General features: G+C 38.9%; 1 protein-coding gene across 1 annotated transcript in view; it reads left to right on the top strand.

The window, feature by feature from the left end:
* The window catches only part of DLG2 (discs, large homolog 2 (Drosophila)), a 116,673-nt gene that overhangs the window by 27,269 nt on the left and 66,147 nt on the right, over window positions 1-23,257 (top strand). Inside the window, exon 2 of the mRNA XM_009082833.1 lies at window positions 2,105-2,219. Within this exon, the coding sequence (XP_009081081.1) occupies window positions 2,149-2,219 (71 nt within the window). The 5' untranslated portion in view covers window positions 2,105-2,148. The remainder of the gene's footprint in view (window positions 1-2,104; window positions 2,220-23,257) is intronic.

Consider the following 23,257-nt stretch of genomic DNA (forward strand, 5'->3'; position numbering starts at 1 on the left):
ATAAGGAAGAGAAACGCAAGCTTTTGGTCCTTAAGATCACCTTTTCTATTTGTCAAGAAGAAATGTTAGATATGTTATAATGAAATATAAACTAAACAAAGCCTTGCTCAGAAGATAATTATTTACTAAATAAATTCTAAAGCAGAGGATTAGAACAAATATGACTCACATAGAACAAACTATTCCTACACTGGGATAAACACTTCAAAACTAAACTCCACATAAAAAAAATAACAACATGGGTTTGTAGGAGCCTTAGTTCCGCAAAGGATTTGGGCTTTTGAATCTCTGAGAAGTTTAAAGATGTACTCTAGGTGAAAGAAATGAGAAAGAAACAAGCTACAGAATAAATCTAAAATACAGGCTTCATGTAGGAGTGTCTCTTCTCCTGAGATACAGAATTTCAGCTTCAGTCAGTGAAATCATAGGTATGTGGGAAGACTGAAGAGTCTTATAGCACAGCAGTGGTTCCCAGCTGACTAGCAAAGTAGCCACTGTCACTTGACAGATTCAGTAGGTAATGCCAAGGAAACTCAATGAAAAGAGAGGTAAAATGCATCAAGTAAGAAGGGGGAAGAAAACTAGACACAAAATCCCAAATCGAACCACTCTGCTAAACCAGATTGAAGGTAGCTAGTGTCTATGTGAAATGTAGGATCTTGGAAAGGTTAGGTGTTATTATCCAGTGGAAAGTTAGAGGGCATTGAATAAAATGAATTAGTTGTTGCAAAGCATCTAGACATTCTGGGAATTGAGCCAGTGTGAACAGCATATGACCAAACAAAAATAATGTGGAGATTTCTACTAAGAGGAAACACGAATATTGCTGTCTTACAGCACTCTCCTGTAGCTCAAACAGCAACAAACAGAATGCAGACCTATGGGTTATAAGTGCACTGTAAAGATTTATTTGCTTAAGCCAAGAGGTGGTGTGATCTTGCTTGCTGGTTTCACTTCTGCTCAAGCCTTGCTCAGGGGAAAGGGATCCTTCTTTTGAAGGCATCAGTGGAAAAAACACTGAGGTGCAGGAACATCATCTTCTCTTTGCTGGCATCAGTCTTCAACATCTTACTCTTCAAAGTGTCACTGACTCACTGAAATGTATTCTGTACACCCCCTCAAGTTAGTCTTCTATCTCACGTCGGTAGATTTCCCGGGTTTAGGTTGAATTGTGGCTCTGTGTTGCTGAAGCATTGCCTGTACGTTGTCAGTTTGAAGGAATTAGAGCTTGTGTCCAAAATTTCAGCCTTTCCTCTTTGCATACCTAAACTCAGCCCATTAGCATACAATGAGCAAGGACAACATGCTAGCAGGAGGGACTGTTGACCAGGCTGTACAAGAGAAGTGTCCTGTAAGAGAGGAGCCTCACCAAATGATACCTCTCTAGCTGAATCCTTGCTCCAACACTGATCCCATGCTGCTGGTCAGCAGGTCCCTTTTGCAAACCAAAACAGCAGAGCTATGGAGGAGAACAAGGTGGGGGAGATAGTTTTGTGCCATTCTTATGCAGCTTAGGTTTGGAATTACTAGGATCTCCCACTCTGAGTTATGACTCCACCTATTTAAAAGAAACAGAGCCCAAATCTCAGTGGGCAGAGTAAATAATGTGGCTGATTGTTCATACAATGCTTTGACAGCTGCTTTGGGGATAATTAGACTTGGAGATAACTCCTTCAGTTTGACAGGATTTTACAGTAAGTGCTTGACTCATTAGAACTTCAGTGCACCATCCCACTGTCCCTAACAAGGTATCATGTTGCTGGGAAGGAGAAATGATACACTGGAAAACTACTGTCAACATCCTTTCTGCAGACCAAAAGATGTTTGTTAACACACTTTAAATCTTTCCTGAAACTGCAGGAGAGAGGGTCTAGCTATCTGACTTCTCACCTAGTCAGTGCTGAAATGTTCAAGGTACCACAATAAAGAGGGCATGTATTTACCAAAGATAATACATGAATGCAAGGTTCTATTAGGCCTTAATTTTCAGGACATGCCTTACACTCATTAATTTAATATTAATTTGCATTTAGCAGCCCTAGTGATTATATAGGTCAAGAAAACTAAAATATCTTTATTCTCTGGGGTTTTCTTATCTCCTTAGAGTACGCTCGCTTTGAGGCAAAAATCCATGACCTGCGTGAGCAGATGATGAATCACAGCATGAGTTCTGGGTCTGGCTCCCTGAGGACTAATCAGAAGAGGTCACTGTATGTCAGGTAAGCAGGGAGAACTCTCTCCTGGGAATATGTTGGCATCTACTTTGTCTGTGTCTCACACATGTTGTTGGTTCGGCAAGGGGGGAAAGAAGTTTGAGGAACTGCATTGAAATGAACTGAGAAATGCATCAATCTTACAAACACAGCATCATTAATGTGAAAATTGGATAAAAACCCTATTTGTCCTATTGCTTAATCTGACCACGTCAAGCCATTTTCAAAGAATATTATATTTTTATAGTGATTTAGGTTTATGAGAGGAAAATTTCTTACCAGTTGTTATCTCTTTTGATATCTGAGATGGATTTTGTAGTGTAATGACGCAATGCATTTCTGTGTGATGTCTTGCCCAGACATGGAATGATTCTTCTCAGAAAGAGCACTTTTTCCTATAGACCTTTTACTTACAAAGCAAGAACTTTTATATGCTATTCTAAATGCATGGCAATCTGCTGCTACTCCCTGGATATGTTTACCTTTCTATCAGTCTATGCTGCAAAGAATTTGCCATCTACCTACCAAGGTCAAATATGGAGATGAGTTGCTATACACGCTGACGTACATAGCTTAAATGGGGTAGTGAATAGGAATTGCCTAACTGTGAGCGAGGGTTGTTGTTTCACTTTGACTGTAAAATCTACTGCTGTAGTCTTTGCTGGGTGAAAGGCTGGGTGTTGCCCAATTGCCCTAGTAAAGTTCTTGCTGTCACTCACACTTTTGAGGACTCATGAAAACTATGGGACTTTGTGCCAAGTATTTTAATAATCTTAATAATCATGCCTCTCTAGGCTTTTCATTTTCATTCCTCTCTCCCCACTCTCCCCCCATGCTCAGCATATAATTTGAAATTCCTGACAATCATGAAGTAGAGGGAAGCAATTTGTCAGCCTCTAGGCAGTGATAATTATTCACAGGGGAGCTAATTCAGGTGATAACATTGCAGAGATCCAATTAAGGCTAAATTCTACATTTTGTCATTACGCTCTCAGCATGAAGGGGTAAGGTAGCAGAGAAGGAAGGCAAAACTTAAATGTTAGCATGAATGGCCTTGTTCTAGTTGGCAGCAAGCACATGAAGCACTAAATGTGCCATAAAGAACAAGGGATGAAAAGGATATGGATCACTGTTACCAATGATCTTGCTGTTAGGCAAGGTCAGGTTGGGAGTGGCATAGTTTTCCATGCATCTCTAACCTTCTATGACCTGAAGCAGGGTTTTTACAAGATCAAACACAGAGTGACTTTGTGTCAAGAGCTTTGTTCAGCTCCCTAAATTTGTATTTTATGAAAAACTATAATCACTGGATGTGTAGGGATATATCCAAGCTTATTTTGCTTGAGGTAAGCTAGGAACCCAAAATGTGAGGAGCAATGGTGCAAGAAGTCCAAGCCAGGAACAGCAGGTTAATTCAGGTGTCTACATTAAGGGCACAGAGTCCTTTTTATTTATGTACACATAAATAACACAGAGACCTGCACACTTACTGGTTTGAACTGCAGCAAAGCTCGATTACCCCTGTATCAGCATCAACCTGGTAAGCCCTGTTGAGAACTCAGGCTTATTAACTTGCATGCTGAGCCAAGCTGAGATATCTGTGCTGCATCTGGACTAGCCTAGTTCTTCTGTATGGTATTGCTCTGTGTGCACTGATGAGCCTGGTTTTCTGCTACTTCATGAATTCTGGCTGTGGTCTGTCTCACTAAGCTGCTATGCCCTGGTGCTTCACTGCAGGATGCTTTGATATCTTGGCTGCTTATCTAAATAGCACTTCCCAGACCATAAATGCAAAACCTGTTCTTTTATTCCGGAGTTGTTCCAACAAATGCCCCAAACCTCTGGAGCAGCAAACCACAAAAGCCTCAGTCACTTTTGTTAGCATGTATTTTTTGCAGTCAGACCTACACAATTGGCTGTGTTCATGCCTGAACAGTCCGTTAGAGAGGCTCTGTATTTACATATTGTTGTAAAGTGTTCATAGTGGAGTAGCATTTGTATCATTGTGCCTGGCACCATTAGTTCAATTAATATACACTGATTACAAAGGTAGTTTACGTCTATGTTAGGCACTAAGGAAAAAAAATGTGGCTTCAGAAATGTGCTTGTTGTCAGATACAAAAATATTTCTCTTTATGGATAAACTCTTTACAGCCAGGGCCCATGTAAAAAGCTGGGATCTAGAATTTGGTTGCTATTCTTACAACTTGGGACATTTCTGTTTCAATGGATTATTTTGGTCAGCATGTGCAAAAGAGCTAGAGGCAAATTACCATATGTTGTTGTAAATCTGTAGCTGTAATGCCAAGTTTATGATTCAAGTTTGCTATTTCCCTTTCTTGGGATGTAGTGATTTTGCTGTCCTTCACTGAGTATGACAGGCATAGTTATTTTTTTTGCCAGAGAGTAACAGTAAATAACTATATTCTAGGCAGCACAAGGAAATAAATTAAGATCCATATAGGTTGTCATAATAGAAAATATCATTATCTGCTCACAGAAAAGCCAACAAAAGAGGGTGAGAAAAAGTAAAACTACAGATATGCCAGTGGATGTGGGGATCATTGCATGCAGGGTTTTCTTCTTTTACCTTACAGTCTGTGATTTCCCCATCCAGCCCCCACTAAAATAGCATAGCATTGAGATATATGAAAGATGTTCTATTAAATGAAGTGAGGTAAAATGTAATACGGGGATAAAGGGTTGAATGTAGGACTAGAAGTAGTTGGCTGAAAGCAATTAGAAGTCATACTTAAGGAGCATATACAACACAGGAAAGAGATCAAGAATTATCAGAAAAATTGTGTAGCTCTGACATGGTCTTTTATCTGTTCATACTCTGGTGTTTCAGATGTTTTTTTCCTTTCTTTCCTTTCTTTATCCCAGTCTGTCTTTCTGATGCTTCCTGAAATATTTCCTAGGAATTTCCTAAATTTTTTTTGAGTACTACCTATTCCTTGTTTATCACTGACCCTGTACCTCTGTTTGGGATGTCATCAGAAAGTCCACAACACTGAAGACAAAGTATGAGACTTCAGGGGAGGATGGAGCAGTAGGAAATGCTGTTAATCCTTTTGGAGCCCACAACCTCTTTGTCGCTAAATCTCTCTGCTGAGGAACAAAAATACAGAAAGAAAAGCAGAAATTGAGAGAATATATATGAAACAGCAAATGTTATTATTTATGCTAGATTTGGTGGTGACAGGGAATGAATTTAATTTTAATTCATTAACTGAAATGATAGGTTAAAAAAACTTCTGCTATTATAATTTTAAGTCGTTGGAATTCAGTCATCAGCTCATGATTAGTAAGGAAAATAAACAAACCCATCACCAGCTAAATATTGTGCTATATACATACAGAGTGGGGTCTTAAGTGTTTCTTATGTAAATTCATTTCTTGTTTTTTGGTTTTTTGATGCAAGGTTTTAAAATGTGCTCTTGTAAGATTATCTATTTGTTTGTCTTGAAATAAATACCTGCTTTGCTGTGCACTTCTAGGTCCATATCAATAGTCAAATTTTTCAGGCTATATATGGTTGTTATTGCTACACTTAGAAAGTGCCAGATCATGTTATTTAACTCACAGGCTATGGAACATGACAGGTTTTTGCAGAGTTAAGCATCAGAGAAGTACAGTCCTTTAAAAAGTTTGGTGAATTGAGCAGCCAATGCAAGTTTACTCAAAAATTTCCAAGCTTTGGAGGATACTGAGAGCTTAAGGGTTATTCCTGTTGATTTACTAGATTCCTCCTGAGCTTAAAGTACTTGTGATAGATTTCTGAGGATAAAAGTAGATACTTCAGTAGTTACTACTAGAGGTACAAAAAGGTTTTCAGGAATCATCTGGCATCCAAGACTCCTATCTTACAGTCTGCTGTTGGTTTACAGTTGAAAATAATTAAGTAAGTCTAGAATACACAGTCATAGCACCTTTTAATCATTATTCAAACCAGACAGCTTCTGAAATAATGTTTATTTTTAAAAATTCCACTCATCCAAAGCCACAACCAGGCACTGTGGAGGTGTATCACTCTGCAGAAACAACTGAAAAGCTTCACACACACATACACACACCCCTCTCAGCCCTTACATTGCCACATCACTGTTAAAAGTCTGTTCAATACCATCAGTAACCAGCCATCATTCACCTCATCATGGCTCATCATTGCCCTGTGTGAAGGGACTGGTTGAGCTTACTGAAATGCAGATATTTCAACTTCCAGCACTGCTGTTGTATATACCAGCACAATGTGAATGGTACCATTGGCTGTAAAGGTGTGGATGGAAATCAGGGCTGGGGCAGGGCTGGAGCCAGCTGTATTTTCAGAAGCAGTACTGCAGCTGCCTCTTCACTCTGCTGGGAAGAACACTACAGTGGGAAGTGGGCCCAAGGGCAGAGCCTCTTCCCAGTAAGATAAAGAAGCTTATGATCAACCTTTTTGTTCCAGCCCACGCTCCACTGTTTATAAAAACTGCACAGTGCAAACAGGTACCTCTTAGTCCACTACATTTTTGTCTTCTTCTAGCTGGAATTAGTCCTAAGCATTTCATAGCTTTGGTAAATATGTGCTGTACAAACACATAGTATTATATGTTAAAAATAAGTTCATTTTTTTATTGAGCCATGAGGAACAAGAATCTGAAGATTTGCCATAGCAACTTAGCAGCAGCAAAAAGGAAGCCAAAGCAGAGGTACTTTGGGTTTTTTACTCTGATTCCCAGCACAATGGATTCTCCATTAAGTGTTAGACACCTTTATACAGATTTCCTGAACTTAGAAATTAGCCTGTTGCCATGTAATAGAGTTACAGAATTATTTGAGCTAGAAGGGACCTTAAAGGTCATCTAGTTCCAATCCCCCTGCCATGGGCAGGGACACCTTTTACCAGAGAGACTGATTTTCAACAAATCACAGAAATTCTCAATTATGAAGTCTGCAGACTTACAGTTGAAGTTTGACTCCTTCCTGGGGCTGTTTTTGTAATGTCTATTACAGCCACTGTTCAGTCTTGCTGTCTTCTTTGAGGCAGTGAACCCCCACAGGCCAGTGAACATCAGGTCAAGGCTCCATGACAAAATTGTCCTGGGAAGCTGCACAGCCTGTTGCAATGCAGTTCTTAGCGACATCGTGGTACTGGAACCTGAACATATGATAACATCAGACTGGGTGATGGAAAGCCCTACTGTGTAGGTCTGGAAGAAGACATAAAGATATAATTGCATCAGGGGTTTTCAGAAGAAGGTGCTGAGGAAACCAGAGAGAGGTATGAAATGATCACATCTAAATATTCATTACAAGGAGAGAGAAATATTTTTTTGCAGAGATGTATGTGTATATATATGTATATATAAAAAAAGAAAATACAAATAGATGTAAGCTAGTGTTAAATATATACTGTATCCACATATACCTTGCAAAAATCTTCACTTTAGCTAGTTGCCTAGTATCTCTCTTGAGTCAGTGCACTTGGCACTTTCAGAGTACAATGAATCTCATCCAGAAGTAGACATCTAAAATTGCTCAGGCGAATCATGCCCTAAAAATGTCTATTTCTCACAGTTGAGTGGAACGAGCCTCAGGTGATTAGCTGAGATGTAAACATCTATATTAGAACCACTTTGAGTTGTGTGACCTGAATCCCACCCACATTAAAATTCTTTCTCTTTTGCTCTCACACACACACACAGAGGATTCATATACATGTCTAGAAGAAGATTCTCCGACTGTTGTCTTCTGCAAGGTATCTTTGAAACACTGACAGTCTTGTTTAATTAGGCTGCTTTGTTCCCCATATTCTTATCCCTCAGGATTCCTTCTAAATTCATTTGTCACTTTAGTTAGCACTAGTGAGGAGCCACATACGCTCAGTGCATGGTCATCAAGCTGGATGAGTTTATGATTCCAGCATCACAGTTTAGCTTCTTTCAGGCTTCAGTGCACTGTATGTCGATCCAGATTTCTGGAGAACAAGTGCAGTGAGTTTGGCATGTACACATTATTTTTTGGTTTTTAATGAGGAAATAGCTAGAGCTTACTTAGCCATGCCTGTACTTTAATGGCATGATAGGACTATTAGAATTCCCTTTACTGAATGGTAGGTGGAGGAAGGTGGAATTTTAGTGCAGTTTGGTCACTTACCTCAGATTATTCCTCTACAATTGATTAGTCCATATTACAGCACAGAGTAGAAACATGCATTCAGAAATTATGTCATAAATGGCATAATGCAGACAGTTTGGGAATGGCCAGGTAGGTACACACATAAACTACACTTGTGAAATGCCTTGTTGAACTTGAAATGCCTTTTCAGACTGGAAAATTGAAACCTGCTTGGGATGTTACTCATTTCACATGTCATGGTTAAGTACAAGTTTCTGAATATTCAATTACTACATTTTAGCTGTTCTTTCTCTGAATATAGAGTCTTCTCCAGATTCTCCTGGCACAAATATTCTCACCAGCTTCAGTGAGAGCTGCTCAGATTCAGAACTAAGGAAATAGTTTAAATCTTTGTTTTTCAAGGCAAGGAGGTTCACTCTATGTGCTTGAGAAACCTTTTCCCCATGGGGACATTCAGAAGCTGAACAGTATCACTGAATAACTATTCACTCAGGTCTTCAATAATTATCAGGAACACTGAGGAACAGAGAAGGATGAGGGATACACTGGAATACAAGAATCGCCTAAGACAAATCCAGTAGTTACTATTTATTACTTTGAATTTCAGGTTTAGAGCAAAAGCATTTGGTACACAGAATAGGTGATTATCTGTAGAATGAAGAAAGAAGATGACACCAGCTCTGTTCTTTGGCAATGCAAATATATTTTCTTACAAAATTCAAGCTGTTTATATCCTTAGAGGCATTTTCAAAAATTATGTCCATCATCCTGCTGCTAAGAACAGGTCCTTAGAGGCATTTTCAAAAATTACCATGTCCATCATCCTGCTGCTAAGAACAGAGTAAATGAGAAATTAAAAATTTCAACTAAAAATTGAAGAACACAGTATCTGGAGAGGTTTTGTTGGGGGTTTTTTTGAGGTGGCCTCTCACTGATGTCAGTGGGAGCTGTGAGGATTTCATACTGTTTTATATTATGTCCATGAAATTTTTGCAGGTTCTTAACTGAAGTGCCTTAACTAATACTCACAGTGGTGATGCCACTCTCAGCTGAAGTTGGATGTGATTATTAATCTTGGACTACTCACATTTCAAAGGCCTTCAGGCTTATCATTTGATGGCATTCTGGTGCTAAAAAAAGCCACCCAGAAATGTGATGCTGTAAATATAACAATAAGCCTCACCAATACCATAGGACTGTGCAAATCGATCTATTTGATATATAGTCAGTTGAAACTATTAGCCACCTTGCAAGCTACTACAGTTTTTCCTAACACTACATTTCTTACTCATCTGATACTCTTTTGAAGTGTTGATACTAATGAACAGTTAAGGAAGAATGAGGTTTGTTTGCAATTTTTGATAACATTTTACAGACAAAGAAGAAGCAGTTAATGGAGAGTGAAAACTGAACACGTAAACACATCAGTCAAACAGTCTCATCTCTGCATCTGTCACCAGCTCTCTCCTTCCCATCTTCATGTTTATCATATCTGCTGCTCTTAGGTACTGGCTATGAAATGAATTCAGCTGATTCCTTCCAGAGATGCAGTGCAATGCACAGTTAGCTGCAGCATGAACCAACAACCCAGCAAACCTTTTATCAATGGATGTTTATCCACTTGTGCCGAAAAGGGACAAAAAGCCGATTTATTTCTGTGTGGTTGTGGCTTGCAAATCACTGACTGCTTTGTGTTCAAGATTGCAACATAATGCACACAGTACTGAGCACCTTGAAGGACTGAGCCCCATGTGAATAAAACACAGCCTACAGTAACCTGTGATAACAAGCTCCACCTAAAGTTCAGAGTAGAAAACGGAGTATAAAGCAAGTCCTTATCAAAGCCATTTTTGCCTAATTCATCTTATCTTTACATTATCAGTAGAAATTAGTCAGTTATTTCAAATCTAATGAGAATTGTGTCCTCAGTGTTGAATTATTAATGCCTGCTGAAGCAGTTTTTCTATTAGCATCTTCAGTAGGTGTAAGTAGTACCATATTTCTGACCATTTTCCCTATTGTTCTGTTTCATAAATTATTGAAATAATGTCCCAGAACAGGTAATGTGCTTGACATGATGTCTGGTCTATAGAAGCACACACCTTTTTTCTTTTCTTAAGAGATGCTTCAATAGCTTTTCATTGCACATATATTGTGCTTTCCAGTTCCCTAGAGGGACTGCCTTATTTCTGCTTTGGAGACTACAAAGCGTCAGCTAGAATAATATCCAAGTCAGAAGATGATGAGGATGAAGATCTTGGCCACGTGTGGGAATAGGATTTGTTTGAAAATTTTATAACCAAGATAGTCACATTTTCAGCCTCATTTCTAAGCAGAGACTAGGAACATGATCTGTCGGTGCAGTGGGGGGAAGTGACAGTGCAGATAAACTGTCTGTGGCTTAAAATGACTGAAAGTGAGTCAACAAAACATGCACTGAAGCTGTGTCTGTTCTACGTGAAAAAGCAGTCTTATCCAACAAATACTTTCTTATGATGTTTCCATGTCAACAGCTATAATAGAACACCATCAGTTTGTGCAGTTCTCAACTGGAAAAGTACAAGACTGTAAGTTAGACCATGAACATTGAGAAGAAAGTCCATTGAAATAAAAGCTTGTGAGAATCCAATAAAAAGCTGGAAATCTAAATATGTGCATTTGCCAATTAGCACAGTGGCCAATGTGAGAGAAAGCAGTCAGATGCTTGGCTCTATTGAAGAGTTTTCTACCTGAGATCTTATATGGAAAAGTCATAAAGCCACTGTAGAACAGGCTCTCCAAATCAGCTACATTGAAACAAAGCTGAGAACAGTGTTGAAACAGGACATAATGCTTCTGAAAAGGGCAGTGGGAATTCCCATTAAAGGTGCCTTCCAATAAAGATAAATGAGGAGTATCTTTTGTCTCACTGCAAGGATGTCCACCTCTGACAAGGGAGTCCTGACAAGTTAAGTGATGAGGCTAAGTGTGATCAGTAGGCTTTGCTGACCCTTTTATTTCTCATTATAAATAGAAATTACTGTACTAATGCTATGGTGAGCCTGGGGAATTGCCTACCCGAGTTGGGGATCAGAGGGAGCTCCTCAGCAACTCCATTGGATCATTCCCTGCCACTCCCTCTCTTGTAACAGGGAAAAAGTACTGAAACTGAAAGATCAGGTCCTCCCAGGCCTCACTGACATCATATTGAATAGATCCTGGTTTTGATGCAGCTAGTTTACTCGTTTTACTGTGAGTGGTGATTGTGTGTTGCTGGTCTATACTTAAACCTGGTGTCCAAAGGGACCCAGCTCAGTGTGTCGGGCCCAGCAGGCTGCTGTAGCCGTGCAGGTCTTGCACTGCTTGCCCTGTCTGTGTCCCTCTGCCACACCAGTCTCAACAAGTGTGATTTGGTCCTCTTTAAATGTGCCTCATTTTCAGAACAAATGGAGTAAAAAGTTATTTCAGAGATTAACATATCTCTGTGTGTCTATATATATCTGTATGTGTACATCTGCATTCTGCCCTGTCTCCAACTTCATCTCTTGTGAAGACTCTGATTGCGGCTCACACTTCTCTTAGGAATTCTTATACTAATTGCTTTATCTACAAATGTAGCAAATAAAAGAAGGCTATCAGAGCTATCTGGTAAAGAGTTTGCCAGATGTTCCTCACTAAATAGGAATTTCCACAATTAAACATCCACTCACTTCCCATAGATTCTATTTCTTATGTTTTTTTATTGACCTTACAGGCAACCCCATTCCTTCGCCCAATATATTGTGATGCTACGATTCTCAGCACACCTGTTTAGCACCACTTAATACCTACTCCTGTACAATCCCCTGCTTTGTGGGGCAATAGAGAAGGCAGTAATGTGTCACTATTTCTGCTTCCACATCTTCCTTCTAGTTGTGCAAAAGGGTCCTGGCGTAGTGGGCAGAAGCTAAAAGCTTTGTGAAAAAAAGTAGGAGTGAAGCAGTTGCTTGACAACATAGAGGGCTTTGGGGTTTTTTTAAAACCTCATATTTCTAACCACTTTGATTTTAGTTATGTCAGGTTGAAATAGTTATTACCTTGGTGTGCTGCTAATGATACATGTCCTCCCCATTTTCATGATGTATCAATATTTTTTCTTTCTGGGAGCCAAAAAGATCTGTAATTTTTTTCTTTTAGAAAGCACTATCACTGCAGACAGGGTTTCTCTTCTTGATGCCCTTGAAACATTTTAGATTCCAGGTAGAGGCTGCAGTGACCCACTGTAGTAATTACTCCTTTCTGCAGAGACTGCAAGACAATTTGTGCAGAAAAGGATCATAGGTTATCAAAGACAAAATGGAAGCACAGCCTAATGGCCATCAAGTAGTATTTTGCTCCTTGCAGATGGTTCAAGATGTAAACAATATTTCTGTCCTTTCATCTGTTCCCCTACATACCCAGTCAAACTTTGTTTGTCTGTCAAGATCCATGTTGCTGAGAATACTTCAGGAACTATTCTTGTAAAAGAAGTGAAATTTAGATTTGAAAAATATCTATGGTTTCTTCAGGTATTTCTGTACAAGGAAACAGGTATCTATGTGAACCCACCTCAAAAACAGGTGGAGAGTAGACAGAATCAAACCCATTTTCAGTAGCACTGCAGGAAGCATGGAAGAAGCAATGTTTCTAACAGGTTTTGCAGGTTCAAAATGCAATAACCCTTTCAGTATAACCATTGAAAGTGATTTTTCATTTTCTATACTGGCTGTCATAGCACTGCTGCATCCATGGAGAGCTATTGTGACAAGAAGGCCCTGCTGCAGGGAGAAGCTGTAGCTGTAATGCCCTGTGAGATGTCCAGGAAAGTATATTTGCTCTCTGAATTATTCTGCCCAGTATTTCATCCAGATGTGACATTACAGACATGTTTTTGTGACATCCACTTGCTATTAATTTAATAGCAAATTTATCACATTATTAAATAACTTAGATTTTAATACCCTATATTGTTTAGGACTATAGTATCTGGTCCTAGTTTCACACCTGCCCGTTTTTACAGAAATAAAAAGTGAGCTACAGTGGCATTAGTGTGGCCAGAACTAGGGTCCTAAAGCCACTACTAGAGTTAAGAGTTAGGGCATGATTTCAGTACACAGTGCGTCTTCGGATCTGATTCACACAGGCTTCATTCTGGCCAAAGTTAGCCACAACTAGACTGCATTTAGAACCATCAGTCTTTACCCTAGTTTCAAGTCAGAATCCTGAGATACTCCAGGAGTGAAAATCAGAATTCTTTTCTTCATCATTGATATTTGCATGTGGATTCATTTTAAAAGCCTTGTGAACTATGGGAGGTCTTTCAGCAAAACTGGACTGGACATGAATTTTCGTGAGAAGTGTTTGAAAATCTATGAATCTTCTTATACTTTAGTAATTAATTCAAATGTCAGTAAGAAAAACAAAATATGAATTAACAGATGTGGACCCTTGCACACTCCATATCAATTTTTGTGTTGGGCTTACTAACCAGCCAAAATCTAGTGGTTACTGCTAGAAGACAGTGGGTCAGTTTTCAGTCCACAGCTCACGACATCTCCTGATGCAGGTCCAGCAATCACAGGTTATAAACTTTCATGCAAAACAGATATGAAAGCTGGCAGCCAGGTGAGTTTCACCAGCTTAGTGGCAAATAACTGTTCTTTCCTGTAAATCTGATCTCATTCATTAAATGTCTGAGAAACTATTTCAAGATCTGAATGATATGCTGCCTTTTCACACAGGACAATAAGTATGACTTTTTATTATAGCTACTGTGTTAATGCAGTCATCTTTTCTTTTCTTGATGCTTTCAGGATTGTGTTTTTTAAAGGTTTTCCTAGTTTAGTTTGTATTATTGTTCAATGCTGAAATTCAGAATAGGTTTAAACAGAACATAATTAGAAATACAGGGATTTCTTTTAAATTTCTTGTACTCAGTGACCAATTTATCTGCCTTTGTCTGTCTGCTGCACAAGCAGTGCAGTCATTCATTTAGCAATACTCACCTATAGGGTTCTTTTAAGAATTTCAAAGCCATTTAAAATTTTGGATAAAATTCAACAGATAGTTTTGCCTTTAATGAGGATTGCAACAGCTTTGGCTGCAAGAAATCTGGAGGAAAAGATGGAAAAGAAATAACAATCAGCAGACAGGATGTTTGTCTCACTGAAAGTATGAAAGAATAGGCAATTTGAGTGAATTAATGACTTGTAAATTATCCAGCATAATGCAAGGACCATTGCTGAATTTAGAGCCTGTAGAAGATGAGGTTGTTTCCCTCTCAATAGGGTATGAAAGTCTTGTATGGTGGGTGGTTTTTCAGCTACTTTAGTTTTAATTTTTCTGTATTGCCATTCTAAAGCCATCAGGCTTAGGCAGACATAAGAATATATTCCTTTTAAATGTGGACAGTGTGCAGAAGGATCAAAGTTTCCTTTCTGTAAACTGTTTAATTGGTATAATTTCCTTGCTTCAGCACAGCAGATTTTAATTTGCATTGAGAGGAGCAAAAGGAAAATCCCTACTTGGTTTGTTGGCATTTGAATTTTTAAGAAAGGACACTTCAGTTATACTTGGGTTTCAGTGCTGCTTTTTTAGGAAATTTTATAAAATACTAAGCCACTGCAATTGCACTTTTAGTGTTCCATCTATGGAAATGCACTACATACCCTAGCACATTATACAAAAGATTTGCATTAATTTTTCTACTGGTTGCCTTGCATTCAAATGTATTCCAGAGCTACAGGGGACATGAATTTGAAATGGAATTTTGTTATCTTTGGGAAGAGCAGGCAGGTAAGTATATAGAATATGGGAAAACCCTCTAAATGTGCTCATTAAACATTCCATAATAATTATGTCTTCTACAAAATCAGTAAAACCCATCTACAGACAGTATAACTAATGGAGATGTGGTGTGAATCAAGGAGTCATACACTGCCATAGCTTACACAGAAATCTTAGTGCTAGCAAGAATTTTATTCCAAGTTACTGTTTAGAAGTGCTCTGTCTTTTGAAAGAACAAAGTTTTCCATCCTACCTCAGTTCTTTATCCAGGAAGATAAGCGGTATCATTCTGGAATTAAGGAGCTCAAATTCTGCATTGATTTAGGACATAAAGATACACAGTTGTATGGCTAGAGAGATATGGACTGATGCTGAAGCATGATGATGAGCTGTTTATTCATTGTAGAACACCCACTTTCAGTTATTGGAGATAAATAGATTTTGAATAAATCCATCTCAGACTCTTTAAGTCACCAAACTTTGACGTCAGAGTTTGTCTGACATTTCTGAATTAGATGTGTGAAGAGGCTGGGGTTTTTGTTGAGGTTTTTTTATTGCAGAATTGCAGACGAAATGGAAAAGGAGACTCACCAGAGGCAGTTTTTCTAATGGGATCAGAAAAGTACTTCTAATGCTTCAGTTTCAGGTCAATATGACCTAGGCTCTAGTTGTAATTATGATGTGTCATAAGCAAGAAAACCCCAACAGGTTTAAGAAAAGGATTATCCAGTCTCTCTCTGACTTCTGACATATTATTAAGGTTCTGAAACTACAGACGGTGAAGAAAACTCCATTAAAAACACATCACTACATCCTTTCCTTTAAAAGCATGTCATGTATCGCCTTTCATCCATTTCTGCTATGAGAGGCAAAACAAAGTAAAACTGAGTTTTCAGTGCTGTTATTTCTCTGCAGAGCAGTTCTGAAAATGAGCTGATAGCAGTTCAGGCTTATTGGAATCTAATCTAGAGGTGTAGCCTGCTAAGTCAAGGACCTTGTCTTTTCAGTCAGCAAAAAGGGAATATTTCTTGAAGTGTGTCTTTATTACATACCAAAAAGGCTACACCCACAAGAGGGGTTCAGGGAAACACTTGTCTTCTCATTGAGTATTGCTAGAAAGTAGACTTGCTGACATTTAGGTCAAATACTTCAGTAAAATTCTCTCTGAGTGATATTTATTCCAGAAACTTTACAATCTCTCAGAGTGAAACACTAGATACGTCTTTCTTGTTGTGCTTTACCTCTGATCACACTGTGTACACGGTAATAGGACTTTTTGGAGTAAAGATCATTTAAAAAAATCAGCTATGCAGACTATTCTTGGAAGCATGAAGTACCAACAGAAGTAATTTAGTCTAATTAGATCTCGAGAAGTGCTTGCATGAAAATATAAATTTAATAGTCTGGGACTTAAAGATTCTGTATTTCTGTGATTTATTTTTTCCTAGTTTGTATACAGAATAATCTAATCAACTTGTTACAAGAATAATTGAAACTTTATTTGAGCTGATTAACTAATTTTAGAATTTATTTTATAATTTTGTAGCATTTTACACTGATAAAAGCAGTCATCTAAAAGGCAGGCTACAGTTTCCTCTGCCAATATTTTACTTGACATAGATTTCCTTAATGGTGGATTAACAGGTGATTTTTCTTGGTAAAATAAAAAAATTAGATGTTTATAGTTTTGTCAATTGTGCTTTGTAGAAAGTGGCTGTTCTTTACATTTCCTGAAGGTCTATCAAATTGTACCTCATACTTTTATGGAGGAAGAGTATTTACAGTTTGAGTCCAGTGCATTTGCATCTTAAAATTACAATAATTGAATAATTATGATAACCTCATAGAATCATAGAAAAGTTTGGGTTGTAAGAGACCTTAAGGATCATCTAGTTCCAATCCCTCTGCCAGGCACAGGGACACATACCTTCAACTACATTAGGTTGCCAAAAGCCCTGTCCAACCTGGCCTTGAACACTTCCAGGATTGGGGCAGCTACAACTTCTCTGGCCAATCTGTACCTCACCACCCTCACAGTAAAGAATTTATTCCTGATATCTAATCTAAACCTGCCCTTTGTCAGCTGAAAGCCATTTGTCCTGTTACTGTATGCCTTTGTCAAAAGTCCCTCTCCAGCTTTCTTGTACCCCTTTAGGTACTGGAAGGTGCTATAAATTATTCTACTTCTCTTACAAGCAAGAGAAAATACTGTTAGAAGGATGTGTTTGCTGTTTCTATTCTCTCTTAGGCCCCCGATGGGAATACCTTGTTTCCTGGAGTGGAAATGTCTCCTATTCACATCACACAAGGGTAAATGCCTTCTGGAACACAGGCCCCAAAATGGGCATGGAACAAGGAGGTGTCTCCCTCATTGAGGAATGAACATTCTGGTGGATGTGGATAGTCCTTGTATATTAAAGGATATTAGACTGCTAAACCTGCCTGGAAGACTTCCACGTAGTCACCACTTCAGTCATCTAATATGGCTAGTCCTGTGTTTAGATGAATAGTCTCAGATTTAGAAAGCTGGAGTTTGTTTTCTTTCTCTACCAGGCCATTCCCATGATTTCCCAGTGCATTTCAGTAGGACCAGGCACAAGCAATAACCCTACTGCAACTCTGCTGCCAGGGCATGAGACTGGCTCATGCCTATCTGGCCATCCTTCCAGGACTCACAAGGCCTGCAGAGCTGCTCCCCAGGGTGTGGGTCTATGACCCATGACACTAAGGAGCTTAGTCTGTTCCAGGTGCAGGACTTTGCACTTGTCCTGCTCTGCTCACCAGCCGTACATAATGGGTATAGATCCAAGGATACACATCCCATTATAGCTCCCTGTGGTATCCTACTTCATGCTGTCCTCTAGGTCAAGTACAACTCATTAACCACAACCTTCTGTGGCTGATATCCATCCAATCTTTCACCCAATTATTAGTTGTCCATCCATCCAGACCATAATGCCCTATCTTGGATACAAGTATATTTCCATATATAAGAATCTGAAGTCTTATTAAGGTCAAGGGAAATGACACCATGTTCACTTTCATCCACAAACACAGTCATTTTTATCCTAGATGGCCATCAGGTCTCCCAGACGTGATTTACCCATGGTCAGTCCACACTTAGTGTTACCAGTCTGCTTTTTCTCCTCAAAAATTTGATCCAAATGGTCTTGCTCCTTGACTTTCTGAGGCGCAAAAGGAAGGCTGACATGCCTGTAGTTCCTCATGTCATTTGGCCTTTTTTTGAAGATGAGTCTTATCTGTCTTATCTGAGTCTGCTGTCACTAAATCATCCATGGTGTTCTACAGTGAACTCACATTTCCTTTGTTCAACCTTTCTGACAATGTGGATGTAGAAGCTTGTGTTGACTTTGACACCCCTGGCAAGCCTCAACACAAGCAGAGCTTTAGCTTTCCCAAAACCATCCCTTGCATGCCTGGACAATGTTTCTAAATTCGTTGTGTATAGCTGTCCCTGTATCCACCCCTGTATACTGCATTTTTGCATATAACGTGGTGTGCCAGTGATCAAGCATCACACAGTAGTATCTGAATAGTAGCTCAAATTTTTTTACAAATTCAAGTTGTATCTTTTTTTGCTCATGTTTTATCTGTTCTTTATATGTTAAATCATGGAATTATTAAAGCTGGGAAAGACTTCTAAGATCATTCTGTCCAACCATTAACCCAGCACTGCCAGCCCCACCACTAAACCAGGTCCCCAAACACCACACCTACATGCTTTTGAACATTTCCAGGGACAGTGGTTCTACCGTTTCCTTTTTCTGCAAGATGTTTTCCATCATGCCTTTTTATGCTCTAATTGGTTAACATACATGAAATATACATATGAGCTGAAATTATTAACAACACTCTGTCCATCTCTGTAAGGTTGTATTTGGATGGTTCTCAGCCTCAGCATAGTATACTGCAAGTACCTTGTGTAAATTTCCATTAGTCTTTTGGTGGACTACAGGCAACTTGCTCATTAATCTGTAATCTAAGGCCCCATCAGTCATGCTTTTCAGCTCTTTATTACTTCAGTAGCACAGCTACAGTCATTATGTTCAACCCTTCACAGCCATGCTTTTGGGTCTGTCTGGAGCTCAGAGTGAAGGGGATGATATTTTGGCTGTCTAGGACACAGGCTGTAGTGCACAAACCTAGAATATGTTCACTGTGATTATAGTTACAGACATCTATTATTCTGTGGGGTTGATTGAGAAGCAAATTAGTGAGATGCCACTGCTCAGTATTTGTTCCCCAGGGCAGAGTTTTGAAATTCAGTCTTCATCCTAGTTCATCCCTTGATATACATTTCCACTCTCGCAATCCACTTGTGCATTTCAAGTGAATTTTTCTATCTTAGTTTGGATTCAGTCTTTCCTGGGTTTCAGAAAGAATGGGATTACACTCCTCTAAAAGATTACTCTATTCAAGTCCTTGCATCAACATGCAAATAAATGGTATTTCAAACAAATACACCTGTATCAATGATGGGTTTTAGTGTTATAAGAGCTCTGCTCAGCTGAAGAACATCACAACTCACTTTGATATAACAAGAGCATCACAATAAATTCTCATCCTTTCAATGATCTGGCCAAATTCTCAAATTTCATAAGACATCAGTTAAAGCATAATTAACCCACTATGAATGCCTTCTGCTTCTGGTCTTCTTCTCAAACAAATCACCCCTCATAATTAATTAAGTGGGATGAGGAAAACAGATTAATTTTAACTAGGTGAAAACATATTTCTACACCTAATGCAACATACAAGTAGTGCTGTTTCAGCAGAATTTCTTTCAGATTCATGTCAACTGGAAACGAAGAAATGCTTAAATTGCAGCAAGGCATGGTAGTGTGATAGTCCCCATGTTTTAATGTTCTGATTTTTTCAGGTTCTCCCAGACCTTTATAATAATATAAATCTTTTCATTGCTGTCACATCACTCCTACCTTATTTTAAATCCTATTCTCATCCTTTTCCTTATGCTGTGTAGGCAGGAAATAATCTCATTTATTTGGTAAACCTCTAGGTTTTGTTTAGTAAAACTCAGGGATGAGCTGCTCCTCTTAATGACAGGGAGCAAAATAAGTGAGCTTTGAGATAATCCCGTTTGGTGACAGTCTGTGAAGGAGGGTAATGCATTTTTTTGTAGGACTTTCCCAGTATTTGTTTATTGTGTTTGAAGCAAATACTGCTCTCTTTTTGTATCTCTTCAGGGAAAGACCGTGAGATTTCTTTCCATTACATCATTTTTTAAGTGATGTGTGGATTTATTTTCATTGATCTCACTGCACAATGTTTAAGGAATTGATGTTGCCATTCAGAAATATGACATACACTTGGTCTCCCTCAAGTCAATACAAAATGGGTCAAACCTTGAACCACCACCGTCCATACTGAAGAGTTTTCAGTGTCACTCAAGGGGAATAGAATTCTTGGTCCTAGTAAAGAATTTAGCAGTATGTATGAAAACATTGTGGCTGATTGATGTGGGGAGAACCTTGAAACTGACTTTGTTAAAAGCATTTTCCAAGGTGGTTGTAGGAGTAAACAATCCTCTGGCAGCAGAGTGAGGATGCAGAGGCAGTAAGCATAACTGACTCAAATATTACCTGTAGAACTGATAAAAGTACACTCAGTTTTCAGGCCATTTTATGAGCTACAAGAGCCCAGCTTTAGCATCAAAATATCTCAAGATACAGGGTCCACAGAGGGTGATCCAAGGTACCTAACTTAGTTACATAAATTCTGTGTACAGTAAATGGAAGTGTTGAGTAAGGAATTCAGTTTTGCTGTGCTAAGCAGGGAGTTTGGCCAAATGTATTCTTAATGGAGCTGCCTTACAGAGCACAGCAGCACCTTAGGGGTGTGTTGGGTTCGATCATGCTGACCTGGATTTAGTTCACAGGAAAAGGTAAATGCTGGAATGTATCTGAATTCTCACTCTTGATGAAAGCCTGGTGTCAGTTTCTGTACTAGGTGCCAACACTTTAGGAACTTGAGACCAAAGTTGTACAAGTGAGGACAGACACTTTATTGAGCAGCAATGTTGTTTAAAGTGTCAGAGGAAGAGATGGTGGTGATGATAATGTTCCTCCCTGGCAGAAGCATATCCCTTTTCCCTGCATTATTGCTATTTCAGTCAAAGTCAACCCAGAATCACTGATGGTTGTCAGGATGACTCATTCACCACTGCATTCCTCAGACTCCAGATGAGGAGGGGTCATCATCACCTTCTTTCTCCCAACCTTTAACCTTCCTGACCCATGAGTTGCACTGCTTTTTCAAGAGAAGTGGTGTAAAATGTCCCACAAATGGCAACCTGGTGGTTAGGGCACTTTATGAAGACAAGAGAGTTCTATCTTTGAATCCCTTCAGTGTGTTAAGGGAACTACATTTATATCTCCCACTTCCTTACTCAATGATGTAACAAAATCTTGAATTTCTCATACTCAAATAAGTGTCAAGCCAGTAGACAGCTAGAAAAAAGTAAATATCTGGTTTTTTGAATGGGAATGGCCTTTCCTGTTGTGGTCTTTCTGCAATCATTTTTTTCTATATTTGTTAGGAATATTCAAAGCATAGTGGTATTTAAATATATAAAAGAGGGCTTTAAATATATAAAATAGAGTTTAAACACAGTCTTGGTATTTCCCTGCATTAAATGTGAATTCTATAAATGTTTAAGTGAGAGAGAGACATCCAGCTTCTGACAAAGATGTGAGAGCAAATGTAATCTGAAATACTTGGTCTACTGAAGAGAGTAGGAACTCTGAATTTTGCAGGAGGGCTTTGGTGCTTAAAATCTTTCTATGTTCATTTTAGGCATTAAAAATGATCAGTCTGAACCTTATTTACAGCTTTAAGTAACCTATCAGTCTCCAAAAAGATTCATCATAGACTGTATTCACTATCCTTTTACCTTACTGTAAATCAAGTGAGTATCAAAGAGGTAAGATTAGAAGTGCTCCCCATTTTCAGGATCATCTGAGGTTTTCTGAATTGTGATCATCAAGAAAGTCCAAGGCAATTCAAATCACAGTCATAGCTATAGCTAAAACAAACCACATTCCAGCCTGGAATTTCGCATTGCTGTAGAGCTCTTGGAGCTGTCATTTTCTCCTAAAGAAGCCCTTAAACTAGCAGGCCATTTTAAAGACAATATCAATGATTAGCAAAGAAAATGTCATAGTTACTTTGTGAGCTACATTCCCTTCAATGAATTCACTCCAAAACTGCATTTGCAGCTGCTGCAATATGTACTAGATATGGCTTTACCTCGCCAACAGAATTATACTATTTCTAAAAATATGTTTCTATGGCACAATTCTCTGGGTATGACTATGTAATCCAGATAATCTAGCAGCCCACTTTCACCCAGGGCCTTGATTTCTCACACTGCAGTGCCCATTTACTCCTGAGCTCTCTTCTGGAGCAAACTAACTAGTTCCCTTCAAGGCCAAACACGGATAGCTTGGTTTTAGGACAGCTCACTCTGGAGATTTCTTTAGGCAGCATGGATATAACCTCATTAGGTCTAGATCCCTTTGTATGACACAGTCTTGCAGACTTGTGCTCTAGAAGATCCCCATACATGCTACTTATTTAGGACATACAACACTATTCTGATGTCATGCTGTAAAACACGTTGTATACTTTGCTTCAGCCACATTGCAGAGGAATAATGCCACAGTCATCAACTCATCATTGCTCAGGGCCGTAGGACGTGACATGGGCTCAAAGTAGCCCTGAGTCCAGTGCTAAGCTGTGTGGATGGTTTGTGTATGAGGGGATTAACCTTGGACAGGGAGACCAAAAACTAGCTGGCAATACCGAGCGCTTCCTGGTGCAGATGTGTCTAGTTGTGTAAATGTAGTTTAATAATAAGGCATATGTATCCTTTTATAATTAACTAGGTTTAGGAACAGTGTCCAGATTCAAGTAGGCATTCAAGACAAATATCTCAGTCTAGAGGAAATTTGGTAGACAGTGAAACCATAAATCTAGGTCATGTTGAATCAGGGTATTTTTACATAGATGTCAAGAGTTATAAGAGCTGCTTTTTTTCCTCCCAATATAGTTATTTCACAAATGTCCAACACATTTTGTTCAATCTCTGTCTTGTGAGG

This window comes from Acanthisitta chloris, unplaced genomic scaffold, assembly GCF_000695815.1.
Source record: "Acanthisitta chloris isolate BGI_N310 unplaced genomic scaffold, ASM69581v1 scaffold1029, whole genome shotgun sequence".
NCBI lineage: Eukaryota > Metazoa > Chordata > Aves > Passeriformes > Acanthisittidae > Acanthisitta > Acanthisitta chloris.